Source organism: Sminthopsis crassicaudata, chromosome 4 (genome assembly GCF_048593235.1).
Source record: "Sminthopsis crassicaudata isolate SCR6 chromosome 4, ASM4859323v1, whole genome shotgun sequence".
NCBI lineage: Eukaryota > Metazoa > Chordata > Mammalia > Dasyuromorphia > Dasyuridae > Sminthopsis > Sminthopsis crassicaudata.
The window spans coordinates 168,477,914-168,494,651 of record NC_133620.1 but is presented as its reverse complement, the minus strand read 5'-3'; the positions used below and the strand labels follow the sequence as shown (position 1 = coordinate 168,494,651).

At 33.1% G+C, this 16,738-nt stretch overlaps 1 protein-coding gene across 2 annotated transcripts in view; it reads right to left on the bottom strand.

Annotated features, from left to right (window-relative positions):
- Nucleotides 1-16,738, bottom strand: part of SAMD3 (sterile alpha motif domain containing 3) — a 68,209-nt gene that overhangs the window by 7,840 nt on the left and 43,631 nt on the right. For both annotated transcript variants that reach the window (XM_074309864.1, XM_074309863.1), the window contains one exon: nt 715-915. In XM_074309864.1, the coding sequence (XP_074165965.1) occupies nt 715-915 (201 nt within the window). The remainder of the gene's footprint in view (nt 1-714; nt 916-16,738) is intronic.

Genomic DNA, 16,738 nt, shown 5'->3' with positions numbered 1-16,738 from the left:
CTAGAAGGGAGCCAGGTAGAGCATATCCAAAGGAACCTAATCAGGATGAAGAGGAGATTCAAATCCTCATATGAGAATAGTTTGGAGAGAAACATATGAAGGATTGTCAAATAGAAGTAAGTAGGCTTATTCTGTTTGGTTTAAAGGGCAATATTAAGAATGAAGATAATTTATAGGAATATTTTGGCAGCTACTAGAGCTGCCTAGGGGCACAGGAAATTCCTTATCCCTAAAGATCTTCAAGTGGAAGCTTAGTGACTTTATTTATTTATTTATTTATTTGTTTGTTTGTTTGTTTGTTTGTTTGTTTGTTTGTTTTGGTGATATTGTGGAAAGGATTCATGATTTAGGTAAGAAGTAGTATAGATGGCATTTAAAATATCTTCTACCTCTTAAGTTTCTAAGATAAAGTGTCTATTGGCTTTTCCAATTACAGGCTGGGATCAGTCAGGAAATTGAGTAGGCAGTAGAATGGGACTGCAGGCCACAGCTTTCATGTCATAGTGTTAGGTGATCAACAGTGGGCTTTATAAGCACTATCCTATTGCAGATCTTGCTCTGAAATAGTTCAAATGCATGACCTGTTTTGTAAATCTGACATCATACAACTGTTTTTATACAACAATCCAGTGGCAACTGAAAGGGGCTAGGAATGAGGGGGAGACAGCATTACTGAGGATATAATGACAAAGTATTATGAATGAAAAAATCTACCTGATAAGGACACTTCAAGAAAGGAAACATTTTGAGAATTTCTTTCAAAGGTGTCTTATTGTTAATCATCTTTCTTCGTATTTCCAAAGTCTGAGTCATCCTGTTGTCAATTTCTCCCCAGTTCTTTTGGACTTTGACATATTCTTGATGGAACCAGTTAATATGTTCATCTACCTCAGAATCTAAAGAAACATCTTCTTCCTGCAAAACATTTACAAATCATTTGAGTTTCCAAAGACAATTTGAGACTTTAAAAAATAGATTTACAATATGTTCCTGCATACACTTAATAATGCAATAATTAGTTAAGTATTACTATTAGCAGTTTTACTTTGGCTTTTAAGGTAGTATGATAATAAACAGAATCAATTAGACTACAAACAATTTGGCTAATTAGGCATCATGACTGTGCTAACCTGTACTGTATAAGCACAAAGAGTAATCGAGTCTCCCAAATGACTTTACTAACATTAAAATCAGATATTTTCAAAGCCCATCATTTCCCCCTTTTTCGTTTAACTATTAGGACAAAATGAGAAGACAAAAGAAACAGAAACAAGAAGAGAAGACAAAGAAACATTTAACAATAGGCTTTCCCTTTCAAAACAATTCCCAAGAATAGCTGGTTCAACTTTATATTATCAATATTCTACGTTTATAATATCATACTAGATAAGAATTAGTGTTCAAAATGATGAATTTAAGGCATGATGAATAATGCTAAATTGGAATCATTAAGACATGGATTTGAATTCTGCCTCATGTAACTTCCTGAGCCTCAAATTTCTAAATCTGAAAAATGGGGATAATGAGATATATATATATATGGCATATCACAGAGCTATTATGGAAAACAAATGTAAAAATTCCATATGTTATTATTATTTCACTCTTTTCATTTCTTCATTGAAGTTTACATAGAAACATTTCTAGAATAAGTCATTATCCTGCTCTTACTCCTTTGTATTCTGTCCTTTGGATTACTGTACAGATATATAAAATACCTGATTTTTGTATAGTTGAAAAAAGCCTTAGAATGTAAGCTCATCCTATGCAAGCTGACTGCAAGCATACTTCTTTCTATATCTCCAAAAGTAGACAGGGCAAGAAGGATACTGTGTAACTTTCCACATGATTATGATCTCCTCAGCAAGCCTCTGTACTTTAGATATTTTCCAAATAGCTGGGAGACAGTAAGTATTTGGAATGGCAGCATCTATTAAAACTTATGTTCTTAAGCAAGGGTTCTCAAACTATGGCCCGTGGGCCAGATTCTGCCCCCTGAGGACGTTTATGTTATGGCAAATGGGCTGAGGGGTGGAGACAGAGTGTGAGGTTTTGTTTTTACTATAGTCCGGCCCTCCCACAGTCTGAGGGACAGTGAACTGGCCCCCTATTTTAAAAGTTTGAGGACCACTGTTCTTTAAGTCTTTAGGAGTCAAAGATATATTCACTTTACCATGGGCAACAGTTTGTTTTTTGAGAGTGGCCTGATTCTAATGCCATTTATTGGTTTAGTTGCCCAGGAGTTTTTGTCCTTCATTCCATGAAAAATGATGCTGTCATCATCTTAGCAACCATATCTTATCTGAGTTTGGTATTTGATAAAAGCTTTTATAACCTGTAATGCTATGTCTTGCATAGTCTTTAATATTTTTTTGCATAAACTAAAATAATCAATAGATCATGGCATCCTAAGAATAATTCTTCTGTAGCTTCTGTTGGCAGTGACCTGAATAGTCATAATCATATACCACCCATTTCCAAAATTTATGGATTTAGCAATTTGTTCAGCAATTCTTTGTTGTTTGCTAACATGTGACATGTGAGTAAAACGTGTATGTCACCCATATAGTTCCCTTTTGATTTTAGTCATTCCATAGGCTCAGTCCTTCTATCTAGAGGTAAACCACTTGTGGTTACATTGGACAAATTAATTTACATTGTTATTACTTTTATCATTTTGAGATGTAAATCAAAAAGAGATTCAATTTTGTTCAATGTACATTCTAGTTAGCAAGGCGTTAAATTGAAAAATTAACTGGAAATTCCCTATTCCCTAATGACTCATATAAAATGACGGTTTAATATACCAAGTTTTGGATTAACACTGAGAAGAAAAGAAGTCAATTTTTTAATAGTCTTTAGCAGGGACTTCCAGTTATGTACAGAAGAGAAAGTTTAATTTTAGATATTATAGAAAGTTTCTATTGTAAAAATTTTAAACATACATACATATGTACACACACACACACACATATATACATCCACACACATACAGAGAGAGGAAAAATTGGTTGACCTGTGTAAGGATCTTTTAAATGGGCGGCCACAGCACAACAGGAGATTTGAGTGGCCCAAAGTATTCTCTGTGGATATAGGACTTCCCTGTGGGTGGGATCCTGGCCATATTGAGATAGCGTCGTAATGGATGACGGCTCTCTCGCTGGTTGTCTGTGTGTGTGACCTCACAGGCCCTTTATAAGCCCACTGCAGACAGCAGTTGCTCTCTTTAACCTGGCTCCCTAGCTGGGGGTAGCCGAGCCACGCTGATGGATAGCTGAGAGGTAAGAAGTTTGGTAGAGAACACATGGATCTTCAGACCAGGTGTTCATAAGGGAGTTAACAAGTCAGGGCATTATATGAGTAGGTATAATAAAGGCTTTTAAGATTACACGTGGCTGTTCTTGAGTGCGCTACCGGTTATTAAACTATAGATTCAAGAAATCACGGCCAGAGACCTTTGAAGGCCTCAAGAGGAGGCAAGCTGGGTAGAGTTGACACTGCAAAGGTCAGTGGTGAAAGGTACTCTGTTGGGCCTAGGACAGACTGGTAATAGTAACTGCCAGGAGGGCATGTTACAGACCTGTCTTATTATCTGTGAAATTCATTCACTTACTGATACATTAATTAACTCCTTCAACAAAGATTTATTGTGCACAGAGGGAACCATATTAAGCATCAAGGATACAAATATAATGCGAACTTAAGTCATTGACTCCCAAACTTTGTTCCTCACCCTCTAGTAATTTTTTATTTTTATGGCATGTTTTAGCTTCAGGGTAATGGCCAGTTTCTGATCACTTGAATGGATGATGGGAGTCAGATAAATGATAAGAAGTGCCATGTTTTCTTCCATCCTGAAGAGACTCAATGGGAAGCATTGATCTTGTAGCAGAGCACTTTAGGGCAAGGAAAAGATAAATGAAATTTATCTAGCTAAGGCTAGGCAAGTAAGGCCTTCATTAGAATATTATTATATCTCTACTCCCTTTTTCTATCTCACAGCAAGGCAATCCTCTTATATTTCCCTACTCAGTTCATTATCCTATTCACCTTCACTCTTTCCCAAATCTTTTCATCCCTTCTCCATCCTTCCATGGAGCCTCTCCTCTTATTATCTGAGCTGAGGACCTTGCTTGATACTTCACCAAAAAAATGAGTCTATTTAGCAAGAGTTCCCTTTTCCCTCTGCCTCCTTATTTCATATTACTCATATGTCTTCTTCAATGTCAAATTTTTCCTCTGTCACACAAAACTTCTCAAACTGGGAGACTGGGAGTAATCACAAACACTTTTGATCCCCTATCATCCCATGTACTCTAATATAGAGTGCTCCTTCTGTCATCCTCACTCTAAATGATTTTAGAGTATCTCTCTGTATTGGCTGCTTCCCTAAAATATATAAATATGTCCACATCTTCCTTGTTCTTAAAGAAAAAAAAAACTTAATTTGATTCAAACACATATGGTAGCTATTCATTCCATTTCTTTCTTTTTTGTAAAAGTTCTTAAATAATGCATCTTCCTTTCCTTTCTTCTAAACCTTCTGCAGCCTTGCTTGAGACCCTATCATTCAGTTGCTTTTTCCCATGTTACTAATGATCTCTTTAATTTCCAAATCTAATGGCCTTTTCTCAGAATTCATTCCTCTTTATGTTTCTTCAACCTTTGACACTTAAAAAAAAATTCCCTCTGTATAGTCTTTCCTTTTATTGACACTATTCTTTCCTGGTTCTCTTCTACATATCTGACTGCTTTCTGCCAGTCTCCTTTCTTGGATGTTCCTCTAGGTCAATCCCATTTCTTGTGCGTACCCCCCTCAAGCTCTGTTGTCTTGGGCCCTTTACAGCCACTATACTATCTTGCTCAATGATGTGTCCTGTGGAGATGGGAAAATGAAAGTGCAAATAGAAGCAACAAGATACTAGGATAAAAACTACATAGACCAATTAGGCATGAGAAATGTTATGATAGACACCACATCATTGGGACTCTCTCAGACCACCAATTCCAAGGCAATAAATCTATAATTTCCTTTCTTCCCAAAGCTCCTTGTTTATCTTGCTTTGTTTTAAGTCTATTTATTATTCTTTGTTTTAAATGCTTATTTCGTCTCTAAAAATATTGTTAATAATAGGCATTTCCTAGTCTGGGCACACTTATCAACAATTCAGTTGGAAAAAGGCAATTGAGAAAGAGCTTAACACTGAGGTGTTTTGCCAAAGTACTGTGTCTGGCTGGGGGCCCAGAGCTTATTTATTTATTTATTTATTTTTAAAAGATTGTTTTGTTACAGTTTTCTGGAGATATGAATAGGAATGGCTGAATAACCTTGATTATCATCCACCACACAACCACTACTCTACAAAGATAAAAATAAAAATTCTTGACATCATTAGTTTAAAAATTAAAACATTGTAAATGTATAACAAAGGTAAAAACAATGGGCTATGTGAATTAAGAAAAGAGAAAGTTCACTTTTGACTCTGAAGTATCAGGGAAGCTATATGGAAGAATTAGTATTAAAACTACTTTAAAGACCTATACGATTTCAGTAGGTAGATAGAAAGGGAGAATACTCCCTTAGGAAACTTTAAGAGTAAAGACAAAGATGTCAAGTAAAGAAGCATTTATCAAATGCCTACTGTATGTCAAATACTGTGCTAAGTACAAGTAATACAAAGAAAGATGAAAACAACTCTACAATCAAAGAGTTTACAATTTAATTGGGGAAACAGCATGTAAAGAACTATTTACAAGCAATTTACAAATCTCAGAGGAAAGACAGTTACATGAGGGTGATCAAGAAGGACTTCTTCCATGAAGTATTTTAGCTGATTCATGAAAGAATCCAGCAAAGCCAAGAGGTGGAGTTGGAAGAGGGAGAGATTTCCAGGCAGGGAGACAATTGGTGGCACCCATACTGTAAGAGTGCAGAGAATGGAGCATATGTAAAGATGGTGGGAAATTAGAAATGACAGCACTAGGCAACAGATTGGATATGAGAACTGAGGAAAAGTGAGGAATCAAGGATAATATCAAGGTTTTGAGCTTCGGTAACTGGGAGTACCACAATAATAAGGAGATTAGGAAAAAGGGGAGGATTTGGGGAGAAAGATAATGACTTCAGTTTTAGACATGAGTTTAAGATATGATGGTCAGTTTGATATTTCTAATAAAAGATGTATGAAACTAGAAATCAGTAGAGAAATTAGAGCTGGATAAATAGATCTAAAAATTATTGGCAAAAAGATGATGGAAGGCTTGAGAGCTAATAATATCATTAAAAAATAGTTCAGTGGGAATAAAGGGCCTTGGAGAAAGCATTGGGGGACACCTGTAATTAGTGGGAAAAACTTGGAAAAAAAGACGTAGCAAAAGAGATTAAGAAGAAACTGTCATACATAGTAGAGAGCTAGAAAGAGTGGTGTCTAGATGGTGAGAACCTAGGGAGAAGAGGGTATTATGGAGAATTTGGTGATATGCAGTGTCAAAGTTTGCAAAGAGGATGGGGATTGAGAAAAAGCCATTAGAATTGGTAAACTTAGAGATTATTATTAACTGTGGAGACAACAGAAGCCAGCCTAGGGAGTTGAGAAAAGAATGAAAGGAAAGTAAGGGGAGATGTTGATGGTCTTCTCAAGAAGTTTAATCATTAAAAGGAGGAGAGGTAACAGAGCAAGATTCATAGAATTCTGTATGAGTAGTCTCATACGCCAATATGATACTTCTCATTTTCTGACTGTTTTCTTGATTTATAGATCACTTGTGCTTTAAATAAACTTCAGGTAAAATGTACTGCATTAATGATTGCAAGGTTACTTCATTTTTGTCTTTGTATCTCTAGCTTTTAAGAGTATTATTTGATAGAGTAGGAACATAATAAATGTTTAATAATTTAAAAATGAATTATCACCAAAAGAAGTTATTACATTCACAATGTGAGTAAGGCAGGGATAGGCTGAATTGATTGTGATTTTAAGTGCAGAGAGAAGAATCTACATTTTAAAAAATTCTAATTAGTGTGACAAAGAAAAGCAGAACTGTACTTCCAAATTATGTTTTCTACCAATACAATATATCTTCTTTTCAAATTATAGCCTCAGTAGTCTTAGAATATATTAGTCTTGGGACAGCTAGGTGGTGCAGTGAATACAGCACCAGCCCTGAAGTCAGGAGGATCTAAGTTCAAATCTGACATCATACACTTAACACTTTCTAGCTGTGTGATCTTAGGCAAATTACTTGACCTCAATTGCCTCAGAAAAAAAAAAAGAAGAATATAGTAGTCTTCCTCTTAAGGATATCTCAATTGATCAGATGGACAGAATAAAGATTGTATAATACAGATTTATTTTATAGTTTGTATAACAAAAAGGTAAAGAAAGCATCTCTCAGCTGAATATGAACAGCTACATATGGAAAAGTTAAGAATTCTCTGACTTGCTACAGGTGGGAGAGAAGCTGTTAATCAGGGATTTATCAAGAGATGGATAAATAAAGCTTGAAATGATGAGGGAAAATCTTATTTTCAGATTGAGAGGACAAAAGGATAACAGATTTGGAACTAAAACGGAACCTTCAAAGTCAACTTGTCCAATCCCCTCATTTTATATGTGAGGAAACTGAGGCCCAAGAGAGGTAAAGGGATTTGTTCCAAAGCTAGTAAGTGGCTGGGCCGGAATTCAGTGTGGGAGATGAAAACAGCCTGAATTTTAACTGTACAGAAACAACAATATATTCCTGCTGCTAAGCCTTAACATAAGTGAAGACAATGAAAGGAAAAGTACCAAAGAAATAATTGAAGGTGGACGGAAAAAAAACCATGATGTAGGGCAAGAGGCTATTTATAACCAAGATAACAAGAAGTATTGAAAGCAGAAAAAAGAAATACTAAGTGTGCGTGAGGAAAAAATTTTTAAATGCTCAGACATTAAAAGGAATGAGGCCCAAATACCCAAGAAATCCCATGAGGATAAGTCTAGAGAGGTACCATGTTGATTCTGTATTTTTACCTCCTGCTTATAATGGAATCTCTTGGCTCCCACTCTAATCATGATCAAGTAGAGACAGGGGCCAATCATTTCCCTATTGTCTCCAAAATCAAGATGACTTCCTAAAATACTAAATTATATTAGATTTGATTAAAACTGGGCCACCCAAATGATAGTTTGGACAATAATGAGGATATGGGCATTTCTTCTGTTCTGTACTTTCTAATTTGGATTATGACATAAAGTAGAAACATAAAAAACAAAGAGAAAAGCTAGTAGAGTTCATTTGGACCAAACTCTTCCCTTTACAAATGAGAAACCTAAGACCCAGAGTAGGGAAATGATTTGTCCATGGTCATGCAGAAAATAAGTGACCAGGATTTGAATCTAAGGCTTCTAACTCCAAATCCAAAAATTTTTTAACCAAATTACACAGCTCAATGTAGTATTATTAAAAATGCAAAACTGACTCTTCCCATATATTTTATAGATTTTTTTAATCTATCTAGAGGAACCACATTCGAATCACACTGCTATTTCCAAACCCACAGCTGACTTTTAATGTTTTTCAGTATTAGTAAATTCACCACCTGCTGATAGGAGTAATTGCTTTACACATAGAATGCAATTAACTGTCAAGATTTCTTTTTTCTTCCCTTGCTGCATTGCTCAATTTTGCACCACAGGAAATACTTCTGTGTGAAAGGCCATAAAAATGATTGGTATTTGCAAAATAAATCATTATACTTTGGGTGCTATGAGAAACAAGCAATACATACTGTAAGAGAAATTCAGGGGAATCTAGTAATGTTCTTAGCATTCAGCTGTGTTGAAAACAGCTGCTTGCAGAGAATCAATTTTTTTTCTCTTCAAATGAAAACAAATCAACTGTTTTCTTGGTTTTCAGAGTTAATGGGGTCAAAATATAACCCAATAGTAGGAAAAAAAGATTCTGGAACACCTGAATTGCAAGATCAATGTTAGGTAGTGACGGTGGTTGTCTGGTTGAAGTAGCAAATCTAGCAACAAGTATTTTAATGATGGTTTATTTTCCTAACTTTTTAATGCCAATTTCAAGGTATTTGTGGCTAGGTTAGTAAAAATAAAGCATAAAATATAATTGTGGGTTATACTGAATCTAACACAAACATATGAAGAAATGGTTACATTTTTAATGTGAGCAAAAATTAACAAATTACAAATTGGAACTTGATTTATTTTGTTGATTGTCTAGATTTTAAAAGGAAATGATAAAATGTTGATAATGTAAAATTAAATTTAAAAGTGTGTCATGTTTACTTTCCCACACCCACACACAAAGAACAACTTGTTAAACATTTGCCAGCACACCACTTGGTACCCTGAAGAAACTTTCATTACTTCATATTCATAATACTTCATAAAGTTTTACATATGGAATATCGATCCTAAATATTAGATTCATTTTATATTTTGATTACTTATACCTTTAAAAATTTTGCAAGAATTTTTATTAGGTTTTCCTATAGTTGCTAGGGAATACAAATAATATCACTCTACCTTTCTAGACTTTTCTCATATTATTCTCCTCCATGCAGTCAAACTGGACTACTGTAATCCCTAATGCCTACATATCTTCTGGGATTTTATTTAATAAATACCTTCTCCCCTTCTTTGCCTTCGCCTCTATTTGCCATTTGAATTCCTATCTGTCTTATTCACCTCTGTGAAATTACCTTCCCTTTTCAATATCATAATACAAAACAAAGTAAATCATTACAACTATCTTTGTTTAAAAGTATTTTAAGCTTCCAGAAAGCATAAAATGTCCTTATCTAAATTTTATACCTCCCAAGCACAGCATTTTCTATACAACAGGAACTTAATAAAGTTTATTGTGTAGTAAATTATGTTTAAGGCACAGTCAAATCCCTAAGATTTTTAAGGTCTTAAGATCATAGAATCATATCAGAAGAGCCCTCAACAACTACTTAGTCCTGGACCCTCAATTTGCAGATGTGAAAAGCTCAGGTCTATGGAAAGTATGATTAGTCCAAAGTCACAATTACTATATTAGAATACTATATAATGTAACATATGACATTATGTAGTATACATACTATATGTTATATAGTGTATGTGATACAATATGTAGTATGGTATAATATATATTATATATATATATAAATTACTTATCTATAGTAATATACTAGCATAGTATATTAGTAATAGTAATATTAATAATAGAGATAGATCTAGAATTTGAGCCCAAGTCTTTAGAATACAGAGTCTGTGCTCAAAAGAACTGCACTATGCTTCTTTCTATATTTGTCTTTGTAGCAGTTAATATCTACTTATACATAATTAAGGAAATTTACTCCAAATAATAGAGATCTAGGATCAATCTTCAAAGTTTTGTAATGTTGTGATCTCCTTTCTGTTTAACAATCTTACGTTGAAAGAAATAATGGTCTTAATAAAGAGAATGGTCTTGAAAAAATAGAATACTATTTTTGAAAAATGCAATACTCTTTCCTATTAAAAATACTTGAAAGCCTAGGTATAAGTAAATTTTTCCTTAAAATGATAAGCATTCACCTAAAACCATCAGCAAACATTATTTGTAATGGGGATAAGCTAGAAACCTTTGCAATAAGATCAAGACTTCTCTTCCAGTCCCATTCTATTTATTATTTTATTAGATGGGGAAAACTGACTCATGAACAATTCTTCAATTGTGTTATTTCATAATTAATTTTATTACCATAACAAATAAATTATTCTTAGATATTGGAGATAAACAATTCTTAACTTTAACAATAGTTTTGTTCTTTAATAGATAAAATATGAATTTCCAACTGCCCTGCTCCCTTTTCCAAGAAGAAAAAAAATTGTTGCTCTTAAAATTTTATATTATTGGGGTATAGAAAATAAAATATGTACAGAGTTCTTACTTTTAAAATGGAACAGAAGGAATGCTCCAAATATTATAGAATATACTTGGAGACAGTGGAAAAGACAGGGTGGTCAACTGAAAATAGATCACTACTGAAACCTGATCAAGTCAACTAATAAGATTCATTACACATAAGAGAAAGGGTATAGTGTCCAGATTGGTGAGCATATTAGACAAATATTAATAAATTAAAAGCATAAAAGCCAAAATTAAGCTGAATTTGCATAATTTGACCATGAGCTCCATGAGGGAAAAGACTGTTCTCTTCTGTTTCATAGTTAATGTCAGCAACAATGTAAAAATCTTTTAAGTAGCAATATCTTAGTGGAAATGGAATATTCACGTATGAACCCTCAATACAATATCAATTAAATTACCAAAAACTAGTTTGTTTGTTTTTTTGTGGTAGAAAAATATAATTTAAAAATTCATTTGAAAGAACAAAAAGTCAAGAATATCTAAATGAATTAATGAAAAAAAATGTAGCAATTATTTTAAATGAGTATCTCTTACTATCTCTTCTTACAGAGTTTTGTTGATGATATAGAAATACTGATGATTTATGTGAGTTTGTTTAATATTTTCTACTTTGTTAAAATTATTGTTTCAACTAATTTTTAATTGAATCTCTACTATATTGTCATCTGTGAAAAGAGATAGTTTCATTACCTCATTGCCCATTCAGATTCCTTCAATTTCTTTTTCTTCTCTTGTTATTGTTGCTAGTATTTCTCATACAATTTTGAATAATATTGATAATAATGTGCATTTGTTTCATTCCTGATCTTACTGCAAAGGTTTCTAGCTTATCCCCATTACAAATAATGTTTGCTGATAGTTTTAGGTGAATGCTTATCATTTTAAGGAAAATTTTACTTATACCTAGGCTTTCAAGTGTTTTTAATAGGAAAGAGTATTGTATTTTTTTTTAAATAGCATTCTATTTTTTTCAAATACATGCATTTTTTACATTCACTTTTGCAAAACCTTGTGTTCCAAATTTTTTTTCCTCTCTTCCCTCCTCCCCCTTCTCCAAGATAGCAAGCAATCTGATATTGGTTAAACCTGTAATTCTTCTAAACACATTTCTATATTTATCATAGTGTGTAAGAAAACTCAGATGAAAAGTGGGGAAAAAAGTGTTGTATTTTATCAAAAAGCTTTTCTGCACCTATTATTATATGATTTTTGTTACTTTTATTATTGATATACTCAATTATGTTTATAGATTTTCTTATGTTAAACTATCCCTGCATTCCTGGTATAAATCCCACTTGGTCATCATGTATAATCTTTGTGATATATTGTTATTTTTTAGCTAGTATTTAATTTAAAATTTTTGCATCCATATTCATTAATGAAGTTAGTCTGTAATTTTCTTTGTTTTTATTCTTTATGGTTTAGGTACCAACATTATTTCATAATTGGAGTTTGGTAAAACTTTTGCTTTGTCTATTATTCCAAATAATTTTTTATTATTGAAAATAGTTAAGTTTTAAATGTTTATGGAATTCACTTGTAAATCCATCTCATCCTGAAACTTTTTTCCTTAGGAAGCTCATTATAGTCTGTTCAATTTCTTTTTCTAAAATAATCCTATTTTAGATATTCTATTTCCTTTTCCGCTAATCTAGTCAGTTTCTATTTTTGTAAATGTTTTTCTATTTTATTCAAATTGTTCAATTTATTGGCCTATAATTGGGCAAGAAAATTTCTAACAATTGTTTTGATTTCATCTCCATTAGTGATATAGTCACCCATTTCATTTTTGATACTAGTAATTTGGTTTTCTTATTTATCACATTAACCAGTGGTTTATCTATTTTATTAACTTTTTGCAAGACCAAACTTCTTGTTTTATTTAATAATTCTATAGTTTCTTACACTCAATTTTATTATTGTCAACTTTAAGCTTTAGAATTTCCACTTTGGTATTTAATTGCAGGTTTTTCTTCTGTCCTTTATCTAGTTTTTGTTTTTTTTTAATTGCATACCCAATTCATTGGAAACTGATCATTTTTTAACAATGAAAATATTAGAACATTTAATTCTATTTTCTCCTGTTACATGCACGCACACCATGCTTCATTGCTCTAGGAAATGGTGAAAGGTCAGTGGTATAATATTTTATCAACCATGTAGTTTACAAGTTCCTTGAGGATAAAGAGAACCTTATTCTGGCTTATGTTTTCCTTCTTCTCTCCAGTATCTTTCTTCCACATAATAAGATTTTGTTGAATGAATGAATTATAACAACTTCACATTTTCACAAAATAAAATATTCTAACTTACTCTATTTTTACCAACGAAAAACTCTTCAACATCTCTTTCTAGATTCCTTCTTTAGTCATATTATTTCATCATAACTAACACTTTTAAAATCTAAACAGATTGATTCCTCTACTTTTAAAGGTCTCTATCTACCCTCTTAAAACGTATCACTCTAAAGCAATAAAAAGCAATTTGATTGTCTTTACCCATATAACAGCAATAAGGTGCCACTACATTTCCTCAAAAACAACAGAATTATTTCATGGTAATTTTTAAAATGTTGCTTATATTTTGACATAGCAATAAAATAATTTGTGGTATAACCAAAGTAGTCAAATTAGTGCATATATATATATATATATATATATATATATACATGGAAATCAAAAAGACAATCTCCTGAAAAAATATTCAACCAACTCAGTGGTTGTTTGATGAAGAAATGATCAAGTTATACCAAAAAAAAAAAAAATGAATAATTCACTTGTAACATGAACATTCAGTGGCATATTTTTTCATACATTTTTCTATGAAAATCCGTCCTTCCATACTTTAATATCTGCCTTTTCTATTTCCATTATTTCTTCATTTCCACCCATGTCAATCAAAACTGTCACCATTGAGACCTGGTAAAGTAAACTGCATGTATGCATTTTAAAAACTATTTCTTTACCATCTGTTTCCTTTAAATTTTTCTTCACCTTTCACTCCTCATGACTACTGTTCTAGGACTGTTTTCTTTTTTTCTTCCATTCCTGGAATTTTCTTTCTGTCAGATTGAACCTTAGAGGCAGAATCAAATCATTAAAAGATTTATCCTTGTTTTTATTCAAGTTATTTTGAAAAATGATCTTCAAATTAACATGATTTTATATCAGAACCTGATGAACTGAAGGGCTTCTCTACAAGATATGTGATCTTAACAAAATTATACACATCATGGGGTCTCAATTTCCTTATCTATAAAATTTTATTCAATCCCTTTTCTTGAATTCTTTGTGACTCCATTTGGGTTTTTCTTGGAAAAAACACAGGAGTGGATTACCATTTCCTTTTCCCCTTCATATTACCGAGAAAACCAAGGCAAACAAGCTTAAGTGATTTGCCAAGGGTTGCAAAGATAGTATCACTGTCTGAATTTGAATTCAATTCTTTCTGATGTAGATCTGATACTCAGTCCACTGTGCCACCTACTTGCATTATCTATAATTGAAAAGATGATTTTTGAGGTCCTTTTCAGTTCTATAATTTTGTGCTTTTTGCCTACATAAACTTCACTTCTAAATTTAATATACAAAACTGTAATGTTCTCTCTAAAATGTAATGTTCTCTTGTTCAATTTCCTTGGGATCTCTGGGAGTAGCCTTTCTTTCAGTTTAGTAATCACGAGTAGCCAGGAGTTAAAGTCCAAATCCTTTATTATCTCTTTCAAAGTCTTGTCTCTTTTCCTGGGGGCCGGTTAGCCTTCTTAGAGGCCTATCTCTCTTTGGTTTTAAGAGCTTGAGCTTCTGCTACCAGTTTTTTGCCTCTGCCAGCTTCTGCCTCTAGTTCTCTCCGAATGAATCCTGGCTAAGGCTCCTAGCTTATATGGTCCCCACACTGAGTATATCCCAATCATTACATCACTAGGAAACCATTATTTGTTGTAGGATTAAATCAATGCTAAACTAGATTTAACCATTGTCTCCTCAATTCCACTTAGTACCTTGTTTCAAGTTCTGGCTCATAACAGAAAACATAATTTATGGCTGAACCAAATTACCCAGAATATCCTTATGCTCCCAGCCTAACAAGATAACAAGTGTTTTAAAAGCTCAGCTACACTTAAGTTTTTCCCTAGTTGGTTTGAAAATTTCTATTTTTACATCCAGCACACTTTTCCATTGGTTACATATTTTTGATTTATCTTGACTGTCAAGTTTCCTATTTAAATATACATTAAATAAATAAACTATAATATGCTATATTAGTTATGACATTTGACTGAACTCTGTACAGAGCATGTAGATGTGGTATCTATCTCTCAGGAACATTCAATCTAGGAATAACAAAACAAGCAGGCAGACATGTTTCATCATTAAAAGAATTTACAAAAGAATTTTGAAGCTACTTTCTCTGATTAAGGCCTCATTTCTCAAACATAGAGGAAACTGAGTCAGCCATACCCCAAGTGATAAATGATCAAAAGATATGATCTGTGCCCAAAGGGCTATAAATTCATGCATATTGATTGACCTAACACCACCACTACTTGGCATGCATACCAAAAGAGATTTGGGGGGAAAAAAAGGAAAGTGACCTACATGTACAAAAAATATGCACAACAGCTCTCTTCTCAGGGCAAAAAATTAAAAATTGAGGGGATGTCCATAAATTGGGAAATGGCTCAATAAAATGTTATGTGTTTATGATGGAAATGATTGTTCTATGGGATGTGATGAGCAGGATGCTCTTAGGAAGAAAAAAAAACCTGGAAAGTCCTCCATGGACTCAAACAAAGTGAAATGTACTATATACAAAGTAATGGAAGTGTTCCAAGATGATCAACTGTAAATAACTTTGCTATTCTCAGTAGTATGATCATCCAGGGATATTCTGAAAGTCTTAGAGAAGGAACTGATTGAATCTGAATACAGTTTCAATGTATTCATTGGATACACAGAATACAAACTGAAGCATTCTGTCTTTTTCTCTTTTTTCCTAACTTAATTTTTTTTGAGAGTTTTTATTTTCATTAGAGTAGTAGATCTAAGCTTTCCCCCCACAATTTGACTTTTATGGAAGTGTTTTGCATAGCTTCACAAGTAATTTTTTAATTATGGTTGGAAATAAGAGAACTTACCATTCAAAGATTATAGAAACAATTATTTTTTTTAAATTTGTTTTGAATGTAATTGAGGGAAAATATTAAATTAATAAAAAAAAAATCTACAAGTCAAACAAACTGTCTTTGAGGACAATCAATTTTGAGGTTAAGCCAGGATTTGAAAGTTCAAACTGGATTAAGGTCAGGGATGAAATTTGTGGGGAATATGACAATAACTGATGTGTACAAAATTTAAAGGTTTGCAAAGAGGTTTGTTTTGCCCTCCTCACAATATTCCTATGACACAGTAGTACAAGTATTACTATCTCCATTTCACATATAAGGAAACTGAGTTTTCCTTGAAGTTTTTTCACTATGACCCTACTTGAGATCCCTTTTCCCCCCATCCCTTCCCCATACCTCCTCCCACTTTCTAGGAAGGAAAGAAGGAAGAAAGGAAATAAGGAAGTAAAGATGGAAGAAAGGAAGGTAGGATAGAAGTGATATAAATTGTGTTCCTCTTAAATGACGTAAATTGTGTCCCTTTTAACCTCCAGAAGAGGCCCTGAAAGTGTGTCCCCTTTAATCTGTGAAAAAAGGTGATAGGAGTCTCAAGCTCTCTCCTAGGAAAAGCACAACTTTCCCAGACCACACCCTATTGAGTGGCTCAAATTGTTCCCAGTGGCTCAAACTCCTAGAGAAGTAATCTCATTCAATTTTGAATTGAATTAAAGC